This window comes from Gadus chalcogrammus, chromosome 11 (genome assembly GCF_026213295.1).
Source record: "Gadus chalcogrammus isolate NIFS_2021 chromosome 11, NIFS_Gcha_1.0, whole genome shotgun sequence".
NCBI lineage: Eukaryota > Metazoa > Chordata > Actinopteri > Gadiformes > Gadidae > Gadus > Gadus chalcogrammus.
The window spans coordinates 12417384-12434779 of NC_079422.1; the positions used below are offsets into that span (position 1 = coordinate 12417384).

The window sequence follows — 17396 nt, forward strand, 5'->3', positions numbered from 1 at the left end:
AACTCTTATTATGTCAAGTGAAAAGTGGACTGTATTAAATTCCCTTAGGTGCAACCGTTTGCATCCATTTATTATCTTCATGTGATTAAAATATAGAATTTGTAGTAACACAATTTTCTATGTTGAACTTACTGTCATAACCAGTAATGCACAATGTAATCGCTAAATAATAATGATAACTGACACTTATTTTTTCGACTGCATTCCCCCACACAATGTTATGTAGCACCGTGTGATTTATGAACTGTGTTGCAGTTGCACTTCTTCATGACCCATATAAACCATTAATTTATTATAATGCTTTTATAGAACATAAAATAATATTTCTCTGCTGCTAACATAATTCAAGTCTCCTCAATTTGGTTTTAAGACAAATGAATAGAGATAGTTCAATAAATCAAAATGTATACCTGTGGCTTCATCTTATAAATGGCATAATTGTCAGCATCTTAATTTAAATTGTTACATTATGGGAACTGTCTATCAAACAGGTCTGCATTTTTGCAAGCAATCTCCGATCTACCACTAAAGAGGTTATTGGCTTGGAATCTGGCCTTAGGGGGAATCATGTGACAGAGCAAGAAATAGCCTCACTTTTTCCCTTGGAAACCAACGACACTACCGAAATAGGATTTCCTATTAGGCAAGACGGCGCTGTGTCCCGCTCTACTTAAGCTGCGGTGCTCTCCTCGTCCCCTCAGATTGAAGAACAATTCAGCAACAACCTCAACTTGTCATTGATGTGCAGATTTTCGTTTTTTTTGTGTTTAGTCAAAAAAATTACCTGTGATTGTACTAGAAGAAGTATCATTTAACTGACAAGACGTTGTGTTTTACATATTTACTAAATGGTGAACATAATATAGTACTTTATTGATCTTAAACGGGAAATTTGTGAAATGCCTGGTTCTGACACCGAATATAACTTCCCTGGTACTATTCGGCGCTGTCTACCTGGACCACAGCAAGGTGATACAAAAGAAAAACTACAACACCCATAGGGTTGTGTGCTCCGTTGCCGTGGAAACGTCCAACGTCAGGCTCTTCCCCTGTTTTGCAATGCTGTGATTGGACGGAGACGCAGCGGCTTGTAGTCACAGAGAGACAGGCAGTGAGGGAGTCAGCTGTACTGCTCGACTGAGATTACTACCGTCTCCTCCTACCCAGGTAAGAAGACCTTTATTTCCCAGATCTGCCATCGCGAGTAAATCTAAAACGTTGGGCTGTTCTTCATTTATGTTAGGAAGTGTGGGGGGTTATTATGTTGGGTTTGCTGTTTTACCAGCGTTGCTGGCGACGGACATCCTAAAAGAACAATAGACATTTTACACCGTGGGCTCGTCTAATGGCTGGCACCACATGAACGTACCAGACGGAGAAGGCGTGTCAGGTGGATGAATGTTCAAGCTTTAGCACTAACGTGGTATTTTTGATACAGAATTGTTTTGATAGGTAATTTTCTATGGTTTCAAACTCATTGTAAAAAACGTAATTTTGATCAACATGGGTTTTGTCAATGATTGGAAAGCGTCGGGCAAAAAAAAAAATTGCAATACTGTGTTCGTCGTTACTATGTAGTTGGCTTGGCAGGCACTAGGTTTGCTTTCGTTACAGTGATGTAACTGGCAGTAGAAGATCATCAGCGTTCATCTGTTAACTATCCAAAATGAAACACACACACACACACACACACACACACACACACACACTCACACACACACACACACACACACACACACACACACACACACACACACACACACACACACACACAGTAAAGCATTGCGTAAACACTGCCACAACCATTCCTATGGCTGTCATGCATGAGAAGGTTTGGCTTGGGCAAGTAACCAGCGACATCGTGGACGGGGTCGTCACCAAGGCCACGGTTGAGGCTTCCTGATTAATGTAATTGGTAAATAGAAACATGTATGTGGTTAACTAAATGCCAAGCACTTTGCACCCGAGAGCCTCATAGTACTTTAAACGGATCGTGTTCATCTTTGCTAACTAGTTCAGCATTGCAACAGGTAGACCTACAGATGGGTGTGGTGGGTTTAAACAAATGCACACATTCCTCTGTGTCTTGGCATTGACATGACACACATTGTTATGGATATAGAGGAAAAAATTACTTTGCATGTTGAACTATTAATGTAGCCTACCACTTTAAAATACATTTGTTTGGTCTAAGTACTTTTCTTGAAATTTTCTTAAAGATGTTGGCATTCTCGCTCTTTATTTCCCTCGGCCTGGATTTGATATAGCTCCTGAAAATGGTTGTAGTTTTGTTAGGTTATCCACTAATGCATTAACCCATTATGTGGCCAATTTCTCACACAAGCCCTCTGATTAAAACCATCAATTTCCACATTAAAGGGTTCTTTATAAACGTTTAATTTATTGACCCATGTTAATGGTTGGACGTTTTGGAATCACAGCTTCGGCTATACATTTCCTAACTAGAGTACTGTAGATAGTTTAAGCCTGATATAAGCAGACAAGATAGAAGATAATTTTTTATTGTCAGCAAATTCTGATGAAGGAGTTGTACTTCAATATCTGCTTTAAAAAACATATCCAAACTTTTGGTAAGAAACAAGGTGAAAAGAACAGTACTGTTGGTAAATGTCAGATCTGGAATACACTTGACACCCGTCCTCTGAAATGGAAAATTTGTGATTGATTGACTGAAAGCCTGCTGGCTATGTGACACCCGCCACAATGCATCATGGTGTGAAGTGTACGACTCGGTCTGGATCAAGCAGAGCTGCCCGACTCTTACCCATAAAGGTTTCCCGACCTCACTATAAATGTTCCTAGAGACACTCTGAGACGCTATCTTCCTTTTTCCACTATTCCATGTGTTTAATAGTGAACTGCCAAGTCGTCTTTGTGTGACTGTGATATCGTGGTCTATACTGACACCAGTCCTGTCTCCTGGCTGCTCTCCCTCCTCCGTCAGCGAACCCCCCCCCCCCAGCGAGCAGCCGCCATGGAGAAGAGCGACGAGGTGGAGCAGACGCTGGTGCAGAAGGCCAAGCTCTCGGAGCAGGCGGAGCGCTACGACGACATGGCCGCCGCCATGAAGACGTTGACGGAGCAGGGGGCCGAGACCGAGCTCACCAGCGAGGAGCGCAACCTGCTGTCAGTGGCCTACAAGAACGTGGTGGGGGCCCGGCGCTCGTCATGGAGGGTGGTGTCCAGCATCGAACAGAAGGCGGAGGGCAATGAGAACAGGCTGGTCATAGTCAAGGCGTACAGGGAGAACATCGAGAAGGAGCTGAAGGAGATCTGCAACGCCGTGCTGGTGAGAGGATCAAGTCGTTTTTGTGGTATTTCATTAGACAAAAGGATTTACATGATTCAGGCTCCCAGCATGAGCATATCTGACTTTCTGATCAGAAAGGATCAAAGGAGGAGGATTTTGCATTACAATGTTTTGTAAATATTGAATGTTTTAGTTTGGGATTCCGAGGTTTGTGTGACAAAAAACATCAGTCAATATTCAAGTACTATATATAGTCAAAATAGCGTGTTGTGGTCAACGTAAGGTGTAGGACCTGTTTTAAGTAGTGGGTTAAGTAAGGACGTCTTTAAAGGAGACCAAAACTCTGGCTAGTCAGGATTGTCTCGAAAAAATAACAAAACTTACTTAAAAAGTGTATCATAACAGCATTTTAATCGCCATGTTAATTTAACGGAGAGTACAGTTTAATGTTGGTAAACTTAAACAGAAAACGATAGCTTCCCCTGAATTCTGACATACCATATCCGGTTAACCTGGAATTCCCGCTTCTTGAATCAGGACCCTGTTTGTCTCACCTCCCTGCTGCAACACCTGTTCTACCCCCACCACATAAATATGCTGTTATCACCTCAAGCCGACGCAGATGGTTATCACATTCCACGTCCCGTTTGTCCTCCTAATGACTTTTATAGACCGGTCGTTCCTAAGGACCTGTAGCTAGTCCCAGTGGGGGTAAGTGTGGTGGGGGTGGGGGAGGGGGTCAGGTTAAGGACTTGTTGTTGACACAACACATTGAATGTTCTGGAAGAAACCCCCGTCCTGGTTGGCAATTTCAAAGGACATTAATTTGTGCGTGGCTTGAAAATTTGTCCTCTCAAGAAAGATGAGGGGCTTGATCAATTTATATAATGCCCTGGCATAAACGTCCCCATTTTGAGCAACATGGACGGGCAGGTGATTTTTTCCCCCTAAGGCCAGATTTCATAGCTTATCACAGCGTGGTGATTGGTCAAAATGCCCTTGATCCGGTTCTGAATTTCTGAATCTGTTCAGAAAAAATGTGGCGAACTAAAGCTCCAACGTAGGCTGGAGAAACAAATGGTGCAGACCACCCACCCGTCATGGGAGACTATTGTAGATGTCACACAACCCGTATAAAACAAGAATAGCAGGTTTATGATTTTTTTTTTACTTTGATTGATTGATGGCCACCAATTATGTGTCTACCTGTGGTCCCCCTTTTTATCTTTGACTCAGAATAGACATGTTCTCCCTGATCGTTGAAAGGCGGTTTGGTCTGCTCCATGCATTCCTGTCATGCTGATCCGCAGCCGTCAGTCCTGGCCCTCTCACTGCGCCAATTCCTCAACAAGCTCTTAAAGCCACTGGCTCATCCACATTGTGTAGACGCCATGTTTACCTTGGGTTTAGCACCCCCACCTCTACTTGGGCTACTGTGAAGAGTGCTGCATTTGGAAACCTATATTTTATCGTCAGACTCATCCGAATCCACAGTATCTGGTGGGTTATGGTGAAAATATGTTGTTAAGAAAAGGGTTGCATGTACTCATATTTGCGATCCGGTCGCTTCATAAGAATGCAAAGTACCTATTTTTCAAGACTGCCTTTTCCTTAGATTCATAGTTGGATTTTAGGCCTAAAGCAGTGGTTTGATGCTATATTCTGTGACGTCTGGGCATGTGTGGGTGTGGCTGTGTGAGTAAGTAAAGACCCAGGGCTGACTATGTGACCTACTTCCATTAGGGAAAGCTCATTGGTAGATCAGCTGGCTGGATTTTTTCTGCACCTTATGCCCTCCCCAATGTCCTTCACCCAAGCTCCTGTCCACATTAAAATCCCCCAGGCCTCACCTGTCAGTCTGTTGGACGTTCCTCGCCTTGCTAGTATGAGTTAGATTTCCTAAAGGTTAAGAAATTGCATTTTTGGATTGAGGGGGATTAATGAGCAAAAGACAACCTAACCACTTTGATGAAAAAAGATTTGAGATTTTTTCAGATTACTGGTTTCAAACTTGAATCATAACTTTGGAGCTCATGTTTTAGACTCCTAAATGTTAAATGCTGCCTTTCAGCTACTCTAATAGGAGGGGCCTCCTGCTACCGCAACACACACCTTCATGTGAGCTGTGTTTATCAGTTAATAGTCCCTGGAGCAAGAAGAAGGGGAGGAGGAGAAGAACTACAACAACGAAAAGGATAATAAATCAGCATTTCGTTGAAGAATTTCACAATGCCATATTCAAAGCATTAAACGGAAACAAATACCGTATCTCCTCCTTTTTTGTTTGTGCTCCTCATCACCAGGGCCTCCTCGATAAATTCCTCATCCCCAACTCGACTCAGGATGAGAGCAAGGTGTTCTACATGAAGATGAAAGGAGACTATTACCGCTACCTCGCTGAGGTGGCTGTTGGAGAGGAGAAAGACAGTAAGTGTGTGTCTGTAAACACGGTCTTAGGATATTTCATTCATTTCTTTGAAATCATGTTCTAGATATCAATATGCTATTGAACTGCCCACCTCAAGCTGCCGATTTGGTTACAACTTGACCTGTGACCTCTTCAATATTTATACTATGCTGATGGGAGAGACATTCTTTGTGGTGAACTACTCTCATGATGTTGGACAACCGACTTCTTCAACATACCCCAGTGACATCCCTCCTAGAAATGTATGAATATGTAATATATATAAATAAATATATGCAGAACCTAAAAGGGCTGAAACCCAAATATCCCGGGCCAAGATGAGCTCACTTGAATGTTCGGTGACTTTAGAATAACTCTTTATGTTGACTTATATTAAGTGAAAATTATTTAATTATTTTCCTCTAAATATAAATGCAGGTTCCTAGAGGGGGTTAAAACTAATATAAAATGCTCGCTGGATGAAAAGAGTCTACAACTCTTCAACATTACCTGTAGCTCACAGCTTGTATTTCTCCCAAATACTTTACATATGATGTAGTTTAGTACAGGGGTTGAGTATCTGAACAACCCATTATGTAAATTTGAGTGCAGAGGAGTGGCTCCTACTCCGGAGAGTACTGGCAAAGAAATGGGTGTGGTCCTTGGCATGGCTACCTGTGTGCAGTAGCATGGCTACAATAGTTCATGGCTATGGACAGTGCCTTTAATGAAGCCACATGTGGGATAACCAGAAAACGTGTTAAGCATATTAGTATTGGATCTGTTACAATGTTTAGATTTTTTAGATAATGTTCAAGGTTTGAGTGAGAGAGAGAGAGAACGAGAGAGAGATATTAATGAGATCTGATCTTCTGTCCTCAGCAATCGTGACTTCCTCTCAGAAATCCTATTCCGAGGCCATGGATCTCGGAAAAGAGAAGATGCAGCCGCTGCACCCCATCCGCCTTGGCCTGGCCCTCAACTTCTCTGTCTTCTACTACGAGATCCTCAACTCTCCTGAAATGGCCTGCAAGCTGGCCAAGAACGTAAGTACACACCAGTCACCAGTAGGGAGTTTCTCAACTTTTGACAAATCAAAGGAACTGTCTGTTTTTAAACACAGAATGTCAATGACATTAAACAATTTCCCCAACAACTAGGAGATTAATACATATATCCTCAAGTTAACAGGCCATTTGGTAAAGGCAGCCACAATAACTACTAAAAGAAAAATATATTTCTTCAACTTCAGACCACTTTGTAAAGGACCTCAGAATTAACCTTTTCAACACACCAACAACAGCCCTGATTGAGCATACTTTTTAACAGCCTCCATGTGTTCTGACGTGTGCAGGCCTTCGATGAAGCCATTACAGAGCTTGACTCCCTGAAGGAGGACTCGTACAAGGACAGCACGTTGATCATGCAGCTACTGAGAGACAACCTGACAGTAAGTGTTTAAGCTTACACTCCAAATGCTCTAGATAGTAGGCTGGCGAGCGAACAAGTGGAAGTAACCAAACATTCAATTGTGTTTTCCTTCTCTCCTCATTATCTGTTTTCTGCATAGCTGTGGGCCGCAGACAGCCAGGGTGACACGGAGGACGTGGAGGAACCCCAGGACTGAGGTGTACCCCTTTATTCAACCACAGCCTCTCATAGACCCTCTCTTCGCCATCGTCTTCATCCTCATTCATACTCTATGATCACACCGTTGTCATTGTTTGTGTGCACCTCTTTCTCTGCTCTCCCCCTCTCTCTCTCCCCCCCTCTCTCCACATTCATTGTTTAATTCTCTTTCTGGTAGAAATTGAGAAAGGGTAAGGTTAGGTGTTGATTAACAAGGTCCAATGGTTTACTACGAGGAGTGTTTGAGGGTGGTTTGATGCAGACTTGTTTATGTGTGCAGGCGAAACGGGGGCAGTGTGTTACCTGCATGTTGGATGAGGGTGAGACTCTTGGCTCAGGCCAAGTCAGTACTTTAACGCAGCGGGAAACCCGGTTTGGCAAGGTAACTAGGTTACGGTCGTGATCCAGTTGAGGGATTAGCATACCATTGTCCAGTTTTACATGCCACTACGGTGACTGGGTTACAGAAGCAAGTTGAAGAAGTGACCGGCAAACTTTATCCAATGACGGGTATCAAATTTGAAGGGCACAACAATTGTTCACGCTCTGTAATAACGCCATCTGGGTACAATCAGGGCTCCAAGTCACGATGGGTCTTACACCCTTAACAGCTGGGACCTGATCAGGGATCTCTTCTTTACGAAAAGCCGGATCAGGGTGCGGACAGGGTATTTCCTCTTTATGTAAACGTACTGACTGGCAAGTTGGTAATGTTATCATACTTGGGTTGCTGGTGGGAGGTGAATGAAAGTAGATGTGATTAGAGTTGGGAACCATCTGGCAGGATTTGATTGATCTGAAGACACAGGGCTCACATTCCTGTCACAATCTGAACTTCATCTATTATGTTTTACTGAGTGACCATCATTTGTATTTCTATATCAACGACGAGGGTAAAGAAAAACTTGTAAGAACAAAAAACAAAGCACACGCTTTTTACCTTACTTTTGTTTTTTGGTTGTCTATGTTTTATAATGTTAACCCTCCCTATGGTTGGCTATCTAGTTCCTGCTTTTTTGTACTGATTATGTACTGATTTTCTTTTATACTTGCCTAATTTGACCTTGTGGCTATAAAAAAGGTTAAGGGAGGGTTGGCTAGCATGTCTTTGAACTTTTCATAGAGAACCTGAGCATTACTGTTATTTGGAGATAAATATGTAATTTCATGTATGTGTAATAAAACAAGAATAATCCAAAAGGTTTGTGGTCTGTTTTCATCCAGGGTTTGCTCTGCAGATTACATGATGGCACATGTCTTGATGGAAACCATGAAACAAAACTGCATACATGCCTTGTATTTTGGGAACCATTGTGTTTGATGTGACTTCTTACTGTTTTACAGTTTGCATGCCAAAATAAAATAAAAAGTTATGTGTATGGATTATTAAGGTAACATAACCAACAAATATCGTCCACAAAAAAATTGATGTCCCTGACAAACGACACTTAAAATGTAATGTGTTTATTCATGTCATGACTTGAAGGTTTTTGATAATTTTTGATTGTTCAGGCCATTAACATAACCGATATAACGTAATTATCCGTTAAAAGCTTCCATCGAAAATGATCTTTAATTGTACTCTTTCTTATTACCAAAACTGGTGGCATGCATATTTCTGTGGCCAACCTACCCCATTCAATGCGCTACCTGGTAGAACGAGACGCGAAACCCCTTTTTCTTGTCCATTTAGAGACTCCGTACTTCGGAGTTATGCAATGAATTTAAAAAATGTATGGCTGTTAGTGGCAGTACGTTGGGTGCACTTATTTTATACTGTGTGGTTGCACTACCTTGCACCAACCTCAATAGATTTGGGGTTTTCCAGCCACACTTGGGAAACAAATTATAATATATAGGCCTAGATATATATATAGTTATAGAGTACATCGTTTGTAAAGGTATTGATTGTAAGAATTATTTTATATATATATATTTTTTAACAGCCCTATTTAATATGACAGGCAGGATTTATTTTCCAATTTACAAACGTACTTGATACGTTACATGAAACGATTATTCCCAGTATCATCTCAAAACCAATCATTTAAATAACTTCTCTGGTCTGTGTTCATACATAGTTCACGTGGGTTGCGTGTATCAAAATGCAAACGTTACATGGTAGGCGACTGATAATGGAACCATCCTTCCACGGGGGATCAAATTAATTCAGACAGCAATGCGGAGGTATTTCCATTTACCTTGATCGAATCACCCGTACGAGTTGTGACGTCACAGGCAGTCGTCTCTGGTTTCGGTCGCCGATCAGCGCGTGTTTCCTTTCCTTCCTATAACTCGTCTGCGTAGGGTGTGCTCTGGAGCTAGTCTCGGCACACATTTTATTATTATGAAACAAACCAAAAGCTAGAGTACAAACGCAGACATATTTTTATAAGAAAAAAAAAATCGGTGAAGCAGGATTTGATTTGAAGACCAAGAAACGACAAGAAGACGCAGGATTTTGAAAGCGACGCAACGAGAGGAACGCTAGCAGGCTAATCAGTTAGCATTATTGTTGAAAGCGTGGGTGACTAACGAAAGCCATTATATTGTTAACCTCAATTTTTTTTCACTCTAAGGACATTGGCATTCCATTATTATAACATTTATTGCTTATATTGGCTACGCATATTGTAACTTAAGCAGTGAAACGTTTGGATTCCAGTATTAATTGTCGAGCTAACTCGGGCCACACTCCGACCCAGTTCACCAAGCTAGCCAGCCCACGTTGGTAAGGTAGCGGTGTGCTTGTCGAAATACAGATTCGAGCAAGGGAGTGCGGCAAGAAAGAAATTGATCCATATCAAGGACAATTGCAATCGTATAGTCGGCAGTAGATATTTTACCCCGTTTTTTGGCAACTGAGAAGGCACATCATCAGTCATGAATCCCAGCGCGCCCAGTTACCCCATGGCCTCGCTGTACGTGGGAGACTTGCACCAGGACGTCACGGAGGCCATGCTGTACGAGAAATTCAGCCCGGCCGGGCCTATCCTCTCAATCAGAGTATGCAGGGACATGATCACTCGGCGTTCCCTTGGTTATGCGTACGTCAACTTCCAGCAGCCGGCCGATGGTACGTTTTTCTTCGTCTAAACGTTGCTTTGAAATTATGTGCACATGGACATATGCTACATGATCTGACTCCATTTTGTCGATTTGCAGCTCTGTGACTAAATTGTTTGCGTGTTGGTTGAAATGCAGTGTTACCATTCAAGTAGACAATTAATTTGCATGATTCAGTTCGATAATTTGATTTTCGTTCGATCTACACGGAACGTTTTCGTAAGTAGCCGGTTAAATGTCGACGGGTAACTTAAAGTAAGGTCTTTATTCTAGTCATTATTAACATATGTTATGCCTATATAGGTGCCGTAGGGCTGATTATTTCAAAGGCCGCAACCCTGTATTTCTTCTATCTTCAGCCGAGCGTGCCCTGGACACCATGAACTTTGATGTGATCAAGGGTAGACCCCTTCGCATTATGTGGTCCCAGCGTGATCCCTCGCTGAGAAAGAGCGGGGTGGGCAACATCTTCATCAAGAACCTGGACAAGTCCATTGACAACAAGGCTCTTTACGATACATTCTCTGCCTTTGGCAATATCCTGTCCTGTAAGGTAAGGAGGTTACCCGGAACTAATTGTGTACTGCATGTTTCAACATTGCACTTGTGTGGATCAGGTGGTTTTAAGTTAGTTAAATGGAGTTGAGTTTGGTTGCATGTTTGTTTTGTTGCTCATGTGCTCCAATGTCCTTTTCCCAAGGTGGTATGTGATGAAAATGGCTCAAAGGGTTACGGCTTTGTGCACTTTGAGACCCATGAGGCGGCAGAGCGTGCCATTGAGAAAATGAATGGCATGTTACTTAATGACAGAAAAGTGTAAGTGGGTCTACATTCACCCTTATACACATGTTTTTGCCCGTTTGATTAACCATACTCACACTTTGGTATAACTGCCCACTGTTTTTAGCCAAATTTAACTGCATCTTGTGATTTTTTTCCCCCTTTTTAGCGTTAAATTGAATCTGACTTGAGTTTGATTTTAATAACAACCAAAATACTTTGACTCATAACCACAGAAACCTAGTCACGGCTGCATAGATTATTATGCACATATGTGCCACCTCCTTATTTGTGCGTGTCTGGTAAACAGGTTTGTCGGACGATTCAAATCCCGAAAAGAGAGGGAGGCTGAGCTGGGAGCACGCGCTAGAGAGTTCACAAATGTTTACATCAAGAACTTTGGAGAGGACATGGACGACGAGAAGCTGAGGGAGATGTTTAACGCATATGGTAAGACAAATACCTGTCTATAACAAGTACAATGGCATAGTTTCCAATTGGCTGGCACTTAGAAATAGTACTTGACATTGTGTAGCATCTTATCCTAGCGATTGTAGAGGCTTAGCACTTCTTAACTGTACAGACAGCGATACGTTTTTTCTTCTGACAAATTATATTATGGTAAGTCGCTTTAGATAATAGCGTCTGCTAAATGTATTGATTACTGCCTACTCTTCCATGCATCACTGAACCAAACATTTTGCAGTTCATGGTATTTGTGTGTAGTCGTTAAGACTACTCGCTGCTTAGTAATGTGATATTTGATACGGTTTACTTCCACGGCTCCAAGGTTAATACTCTTCTTTTTTTTCGTGTCTACATGCGCTGGACCGGCCCTCAGCATCCGGGTTATGACCGACGACGGAGGGAAGTCCAAAGGATTTGGCTTCATCAGCTTTGAAAGGCATGAGGATGCACAGAAGGTGGGGAACGCCTGCTTTTACAGATTTACGTTGATTTTTTTATATTTTTAATCTATATTGTAGGTTAGGCGTGCATACATTCTCAATCGTTTAATTTAGAACCAAGTATTCAATTCACACAGGCCTATACACAAATAGGCTGAACCATTGGGTTATTTTGTATATTGAATCATATGTATTAAATTACAAGATCGCCCAGCCATAGAAATGTCTTATTCTGACATCAAGGGGTATACATTCTAATTACGGTTTAGGGTTATTACAATGTTTTCATTGATCCTCAAGCCTTGTACGTGAAGCACTCAAATGTTTATTGCACTTTTCCCTTCTGCACGACTGCACATGTTTTTGGTGGTTTGGTTTTTAATCGTGCTTTTGTTGCGTCTTGCAGGCTGTGGATGACATGAACGGCAAAGAGCTCAATGGTAGACAGGTTTACGTGGGTCGTGCGCAGAAGAAGGGCGAACGTCAGAATGAACTCAAACGCAAGTTTGAGCAGATGAAGCAGGACCGCATGACCAGATACCAGGTCAGTCTGCTTTATGAAGCCTTGCCTGGCAGTCATGCAAACATTGTCCTCATTAGATAATGTTGAGATGTTGAAAACTTCAATAACTTCTCTATTTTTTTTTTGAACCAGGGTGTCAATCTCTACGTCAAAAATCTGGATGACGGTCTGGATGATGAGCGTCTGCGCAAAGAGTTCTCTCCCTTTGGAACCATAACTAGTGCCAAGGTACACGCCCAAGTCCAAAGTCTAACGGACTGGACCATGTAACCATTTATCTTTATCAAAGCTGACATTATCACTTTGAGTTGGACTGTAAAGTGTGTCGCTTTAAGTGCTTTCCCAGAGGGTCCTGGTCGTGCGCAGCTTATTGACACCATGCTGAGCTGACTGACCCAGTCTTTCCCCCCAGGTGATGATGGAAGGTGGCCGCAGCAAGGGCTTCGGCTTCGTCTGCTTCTCCTCCCCGGAGGAGGCCACCAAGGCCGTCACGGAGATGAACGGTCGCATCGTGGCCACCAAGCCGCTGTATGTGGCTCTGGCCCAACGCAAGGAGGAGCGCCAGGCCCACCTCACCAACCAGTACATGCAGCGCATGGCCACCGTCCGCGCCGTGCCCAACCCCGTGCTCAACCCCTACCAGCCAGCCCCGCCCTCGGGCTACTTCATGGCCGCCATCCCCCAGGTTAGAGATTCACCGGCTTAAACGACTCGTCGATCCGAATGAGGCGGACATGTTTGCTTTAGCTTCTCATTTTGCATGTTTTAACAAAACGTGTCCTTTGTGTCCTCCAGGCTCAGAACCGTGCTGCTTACTATTCTGCCAACCAGCTGGCCCAGCTCCGCCCCAGCCCCCGCTGGGCAACGCAGGGTGTGCGTCCCCAACGTGAGTAGCCCCAAACAATGCACGCATTTGATACACCCGTTAAAGACGGAGTAATGGCTGTGTGCACCTGTGTTGACTGGGTCCCGTTTGTTCACACACTCTCCGATTGCTTTCTTCCCCAGACTTCCAGAACATGCCCAACGCCATGCGCCCGTCCGCCCCCAGGCCCCAGACGTTCAACGCCATGCGGCCCACCACGGCCCAGGTCCCACGCATGATGACCTCTCAGCGCATGCGTGAGTGTTTCCCTTCTCCCCTCCACACATATAGGAAGCACTCTGATTGGGACCAGAATGTAGGTGGCATTAGTCAACATTCAGGCAGTAAGCCATTAGAGGCTGTGGTTAACGCTGTAAATCAAGGCCTCAATTGTCCTTTTTTTAACTCTTATTGGAGACTACATGGTTGAATTTCAAATAAACATGGTAACATAACATTTATTGAAAACATAACTTTATTCTTCCGCCAAGCAGAATAGTACCTCAAGACTGCCAAATTGTTGCCAAGCATCACGGAATACTTGATGCCTGGAAGTATCTGTTTTATAAGGAGTGTTTCCTTTCTGTCCCCAGCCACCCAGGCCCTCGGCCAGCGCCCTGCCGGTGCTTCAGCAGCAGGGGCCGCCCCGGTGCGGGCCATGCCCCAGTACAAGTACGCCCCCGGGGTGCGTAACCCCCAGCAGCACATGGCCTCCCAGCCGCAGATCCCCATGCAGCAGGTAAGGAGGGTTCAGCAAACCCTTTATTGTAGACGCATTAACCAAACATGCATCATCCCATACAAACAAATAAAGAGTAACTGTTTGCGATTGTGGAGAACTTTGTTTTCTGCCTTCGTGATGGTATCTCATCAACTTGAGATGTAGATTTGAATGTGTTCTTTTTCTCTCCCCATCAGCCTGCTGTACATGTGCAGGGACAGGAGCCACTGACTGCCTCCATGCTGGCCGCTGCCCCGCCTCAGGAACAGAAGCAGATGCTTGGTGGGTGTTCCAACAATCAATGCAGAGACGATACAATACATGGGACACTTGGGAGTGTAATGGCCCTCCTTCTGCTTGGTACGTTACTGAGGGAGTGCCCACCACTGACCCTCCTGTGTTTCTCCTTCTCCTGCAGGTGAGCGTCTGTTCCCTCTGATCCAGAACATGCACCCCAGCCTGGCTGGCAAGATCACCGGCATGCTGCTGGAAATCGACAACTCTGAGTTGCTCCACATGCTGGAGTCCCCCGAGTCCCTGCGCTCAAAGGTCAGTAGCGAGTGTTGGGAGGCAGCCGTGGAGCTCTGTTGGTGGACCCGCTGTATTGGCTGAGGCAGGGGTCACCAACCTTTTTGAACCTGAGAGCTACTTCATGGGCACTCAGTCATACGAAGGGCACCCAGTTCTATACACTCTTCTGAAATACCAAATTTGCTCAGTTTGCCTTTAGTTATGCATTACTATTAATGATACTCATCTATGTGAAGACATGTTAATTAATTAAGTCATGTTAATGATTTCTCACAATAATTATCAACAATGACTTAAAAAATGTGGGAAATGGTTGTGGTCCTTGCGGGCGCCATGGTGCCCGTGGGCACTGTGTTGGTGACCCCTGGGCTGAGGTGTCTCAGGGAGGATCAGGTGGTTTAACTCGATGTCTCTTTGTAGGTGGACGAAGCTGTGGCCGTGCTCCAGGCACACCAGGCTAAGGAAGCTGCCCAGAAGTCCACAACCCCGGCTGGGGTACCCAGCGCCTAAAAGGTAGGTGGGGAGAAGCATACTGTCACTGTTTGAATAGTTTTTACTTTATGACTTCCTCAACTAACCCAACCTTGTCTTTGTTCTTTACAGATTGCTCATTTTGAAACCTGCTTCACCGATGAAAAAGATAGAAAAAAAAATTAAACATTGAAAAACCTAAAACTCTGAAAACATCGAAAAATGATAAATTATTTCTTAAAAAAGAACACAATTGACTTCGCCGGGTCTAGGAATGGTTTGACTAGACCTTGATAATAAAAAAGTTTAAAAAATAGCAAAATATAGAAAAGCTGAGATAACACATTTTGAATGCATTCCTGTTTTATGTCATTTTACTGTGCCAGTGCTCAGAATATCATGCGTGTAAAATGATAGCTGGGCACTCTGAAAGGTAAATTGTTTCGTAAAGTACTGGCTGTAATAAAGTCTCGAACAGTATCCCTGCCTTGTTTCGTCTATGGCTTTTTGCAAATCTGGTATTTCTTTGTAAGTGCTGCATTTTCTTTGATTAGACCGGTATAAATCAGATTAGGGTACTTTTGGACGACATTTTTTCAATTGCTCTTCAGATGACTCACTTTAGTTGAAATGATATTGCAAGTTTACTGCTGGATTATACAGCGCTACCACTAGATGTCGCTAAAAGGTAAAAGTTGAAGCATGTTTGCCCTACTTGGCTTTATTAAAACACTAACCTGGTGAACTACATATCGGTGTATGAAATACATATGCCGTACCGTTGCACATGATTGGTGCTTATCAATGTTGCATTACAATTTGTTCTTTGCTCTTAAGGAAACGTTCTATTGAACTGAGTCCACCCATCAGAGTTTTATAACTTTGATACATGAGAGAAGTATAGGCCTACTGCATCCTGTTGCTAGCACATTTTTTACTCCAGTCTGGTTACTGTTGAATTCTTGTTCTTTGAAATCAGCTGCTTTTTTGTTTAATCCACCACTCGAATTCATAGATGCCAATGTTGATGGACATGATGCAATTGCATCCCAATTAACTTAATGCCCTTCCAATCTAAATCCTGCGCATAGATTACAAGACTAGCTTTAAAGGAGAGTTTTAGAAGAATAATGCATCACTAGAGTGTGTATGTAGACTATCCTGAGCCGACTGGAGTGATGTTTACCAAAATGCTTGCTTACCCAAGGTTACTTTTATTTATTTTTATTCTGAAGTGCATGTTAGTGCATCTTGAATGTCGCATACATAATGAACTTGAATGTGTACTTAAGTAGCCTTGCGTCTCTGAAGGAGACACGCAGCCTCTTTGTTTCATGAAATGTTATGAGGAACACTAAGACCCACTGTCATTTGTAAATTAAATAAATTGCAACCATTCCACATTGAACAAGCATTTTTTTGTGTAAAAAAATCTTTTTTGTCAAGATTTTTGTGCTGTTAATAGGACCCGGTAATAGGGCTCTTCTTTCAGAGAGCTGACTGTTAATTGTATTACTGTCGTGAAAATATTAATCATAACTAATATACAATTATAAACATTACCTTAACCTTGTTTTTATAATTACTAATAAATCTAAAAGCAACAGTTTACATTCTCCTTGGACCTAAAGATGCCTCCCTTCCTCTCAGAGAGGTTAAGAGATAGTTCACATTTGCATTCCCAGACAGGAAGTCTGATACTCAGGCCATTGCAATCGACTGACTTCTTTGTTGTGTAGATTCCTTTAATAGGGTTTCTGCCTTGCTTGCAGATTTGCAGACATGTCCACTTCCCCCACGGTATATTGCAGTTTAACTTGCTCTCTCCAGCCAATCCTAATCTCTCCACGATGGTCACTCCCACTCACCTTTGTTACACTACCCATAATTCAAACGTTTCCCTGTAAGAATCTTGTTCACTCACTGAATGTATCCTTGGTAACTTGCTGCTTGTACTTTCCCGTGATCATGCTCTAATATTAAATCAAATATTTTGCTGACGTGTCCTGAAAATAAGTTTCTCTTCATTACCATCCTCATTCCAAAAAATCTGTCACGTTTTGGGGTTACAGGCCCTTTTTAAAATCGAAATTCAATATTAATACAATGTGACCAAACCAAAACACCTTTTGGACTTCATGAGATTATCCATGTTACATTTTTATTGGAGGGAGGTATATCAGCAAAAAAAAAAATCATTCTCTGTTTGGTCATGGCCAATCAA

General features: G+C 42.9%; 2 protein-coding genes across 2 annotated transcripts; both read left to right on the forward strand.

The window, feature by feature from the left end:
* Window positions 1-1101: 1101 nt before the first annotated feature.
* On the forward strand, window positions 1102-8725 carry LOC130392191 (14-3-3 protein beta/alpha-A-like). Its single transcript, XM_056602646.1, has 6 exons — window positions 1102-1167; window positions 2966-3310; window positions 5575-5698; window positions 6561-6724; window positions 7033-7128; window positions 7249-8725. Exons 2-6 carry the CDS (start codon window positions 2996-2998, stop codon window positions 7303-7305), a joined length of 756 nt encoding a protein of 251 aa, XP_056458621.1. The 5' UTR covers window positions 1102-1167; window positions 2966-2995; the 3' UTR covers window positions 7306-8725.
* An 824-nt stretch (window positions 8726-9549) lies between these two features.
* On the forward strand, window positions 9550-16584 carry LOC130391917 (polyadenylate-binding protein 1A). Its single transcript, XM_056602258.1, has 15 exons — window positions 9550-10383; window positions 10733-10926; window positions 11074-11189; window positions 11464-11603; window positions 11976-12076; window positions 12468-12605; window positions 12717-12812; window positions 12997-13269; window positions 13380-13470; window positions 13593-13706; window positions 14043-14188; window positions 14368-14452; window positions 14589-14719; window positions 15122-15214; window positions 15305-16584. The coding sequence occupies exons 1-14, from the start codon at window positions 10191-10193 to the stop codon at window positions 15209-15211; spliced, it is 1908 nt and encodes a 635-aa protein (XP_056458233.1). The 5' UTR covers window positions 9550-10190; the 3' UTR covers window positions 15212-15214; window positions 15305-16584.
* Window positions 16585-17396: the final 812 nt, after the last annotated feature.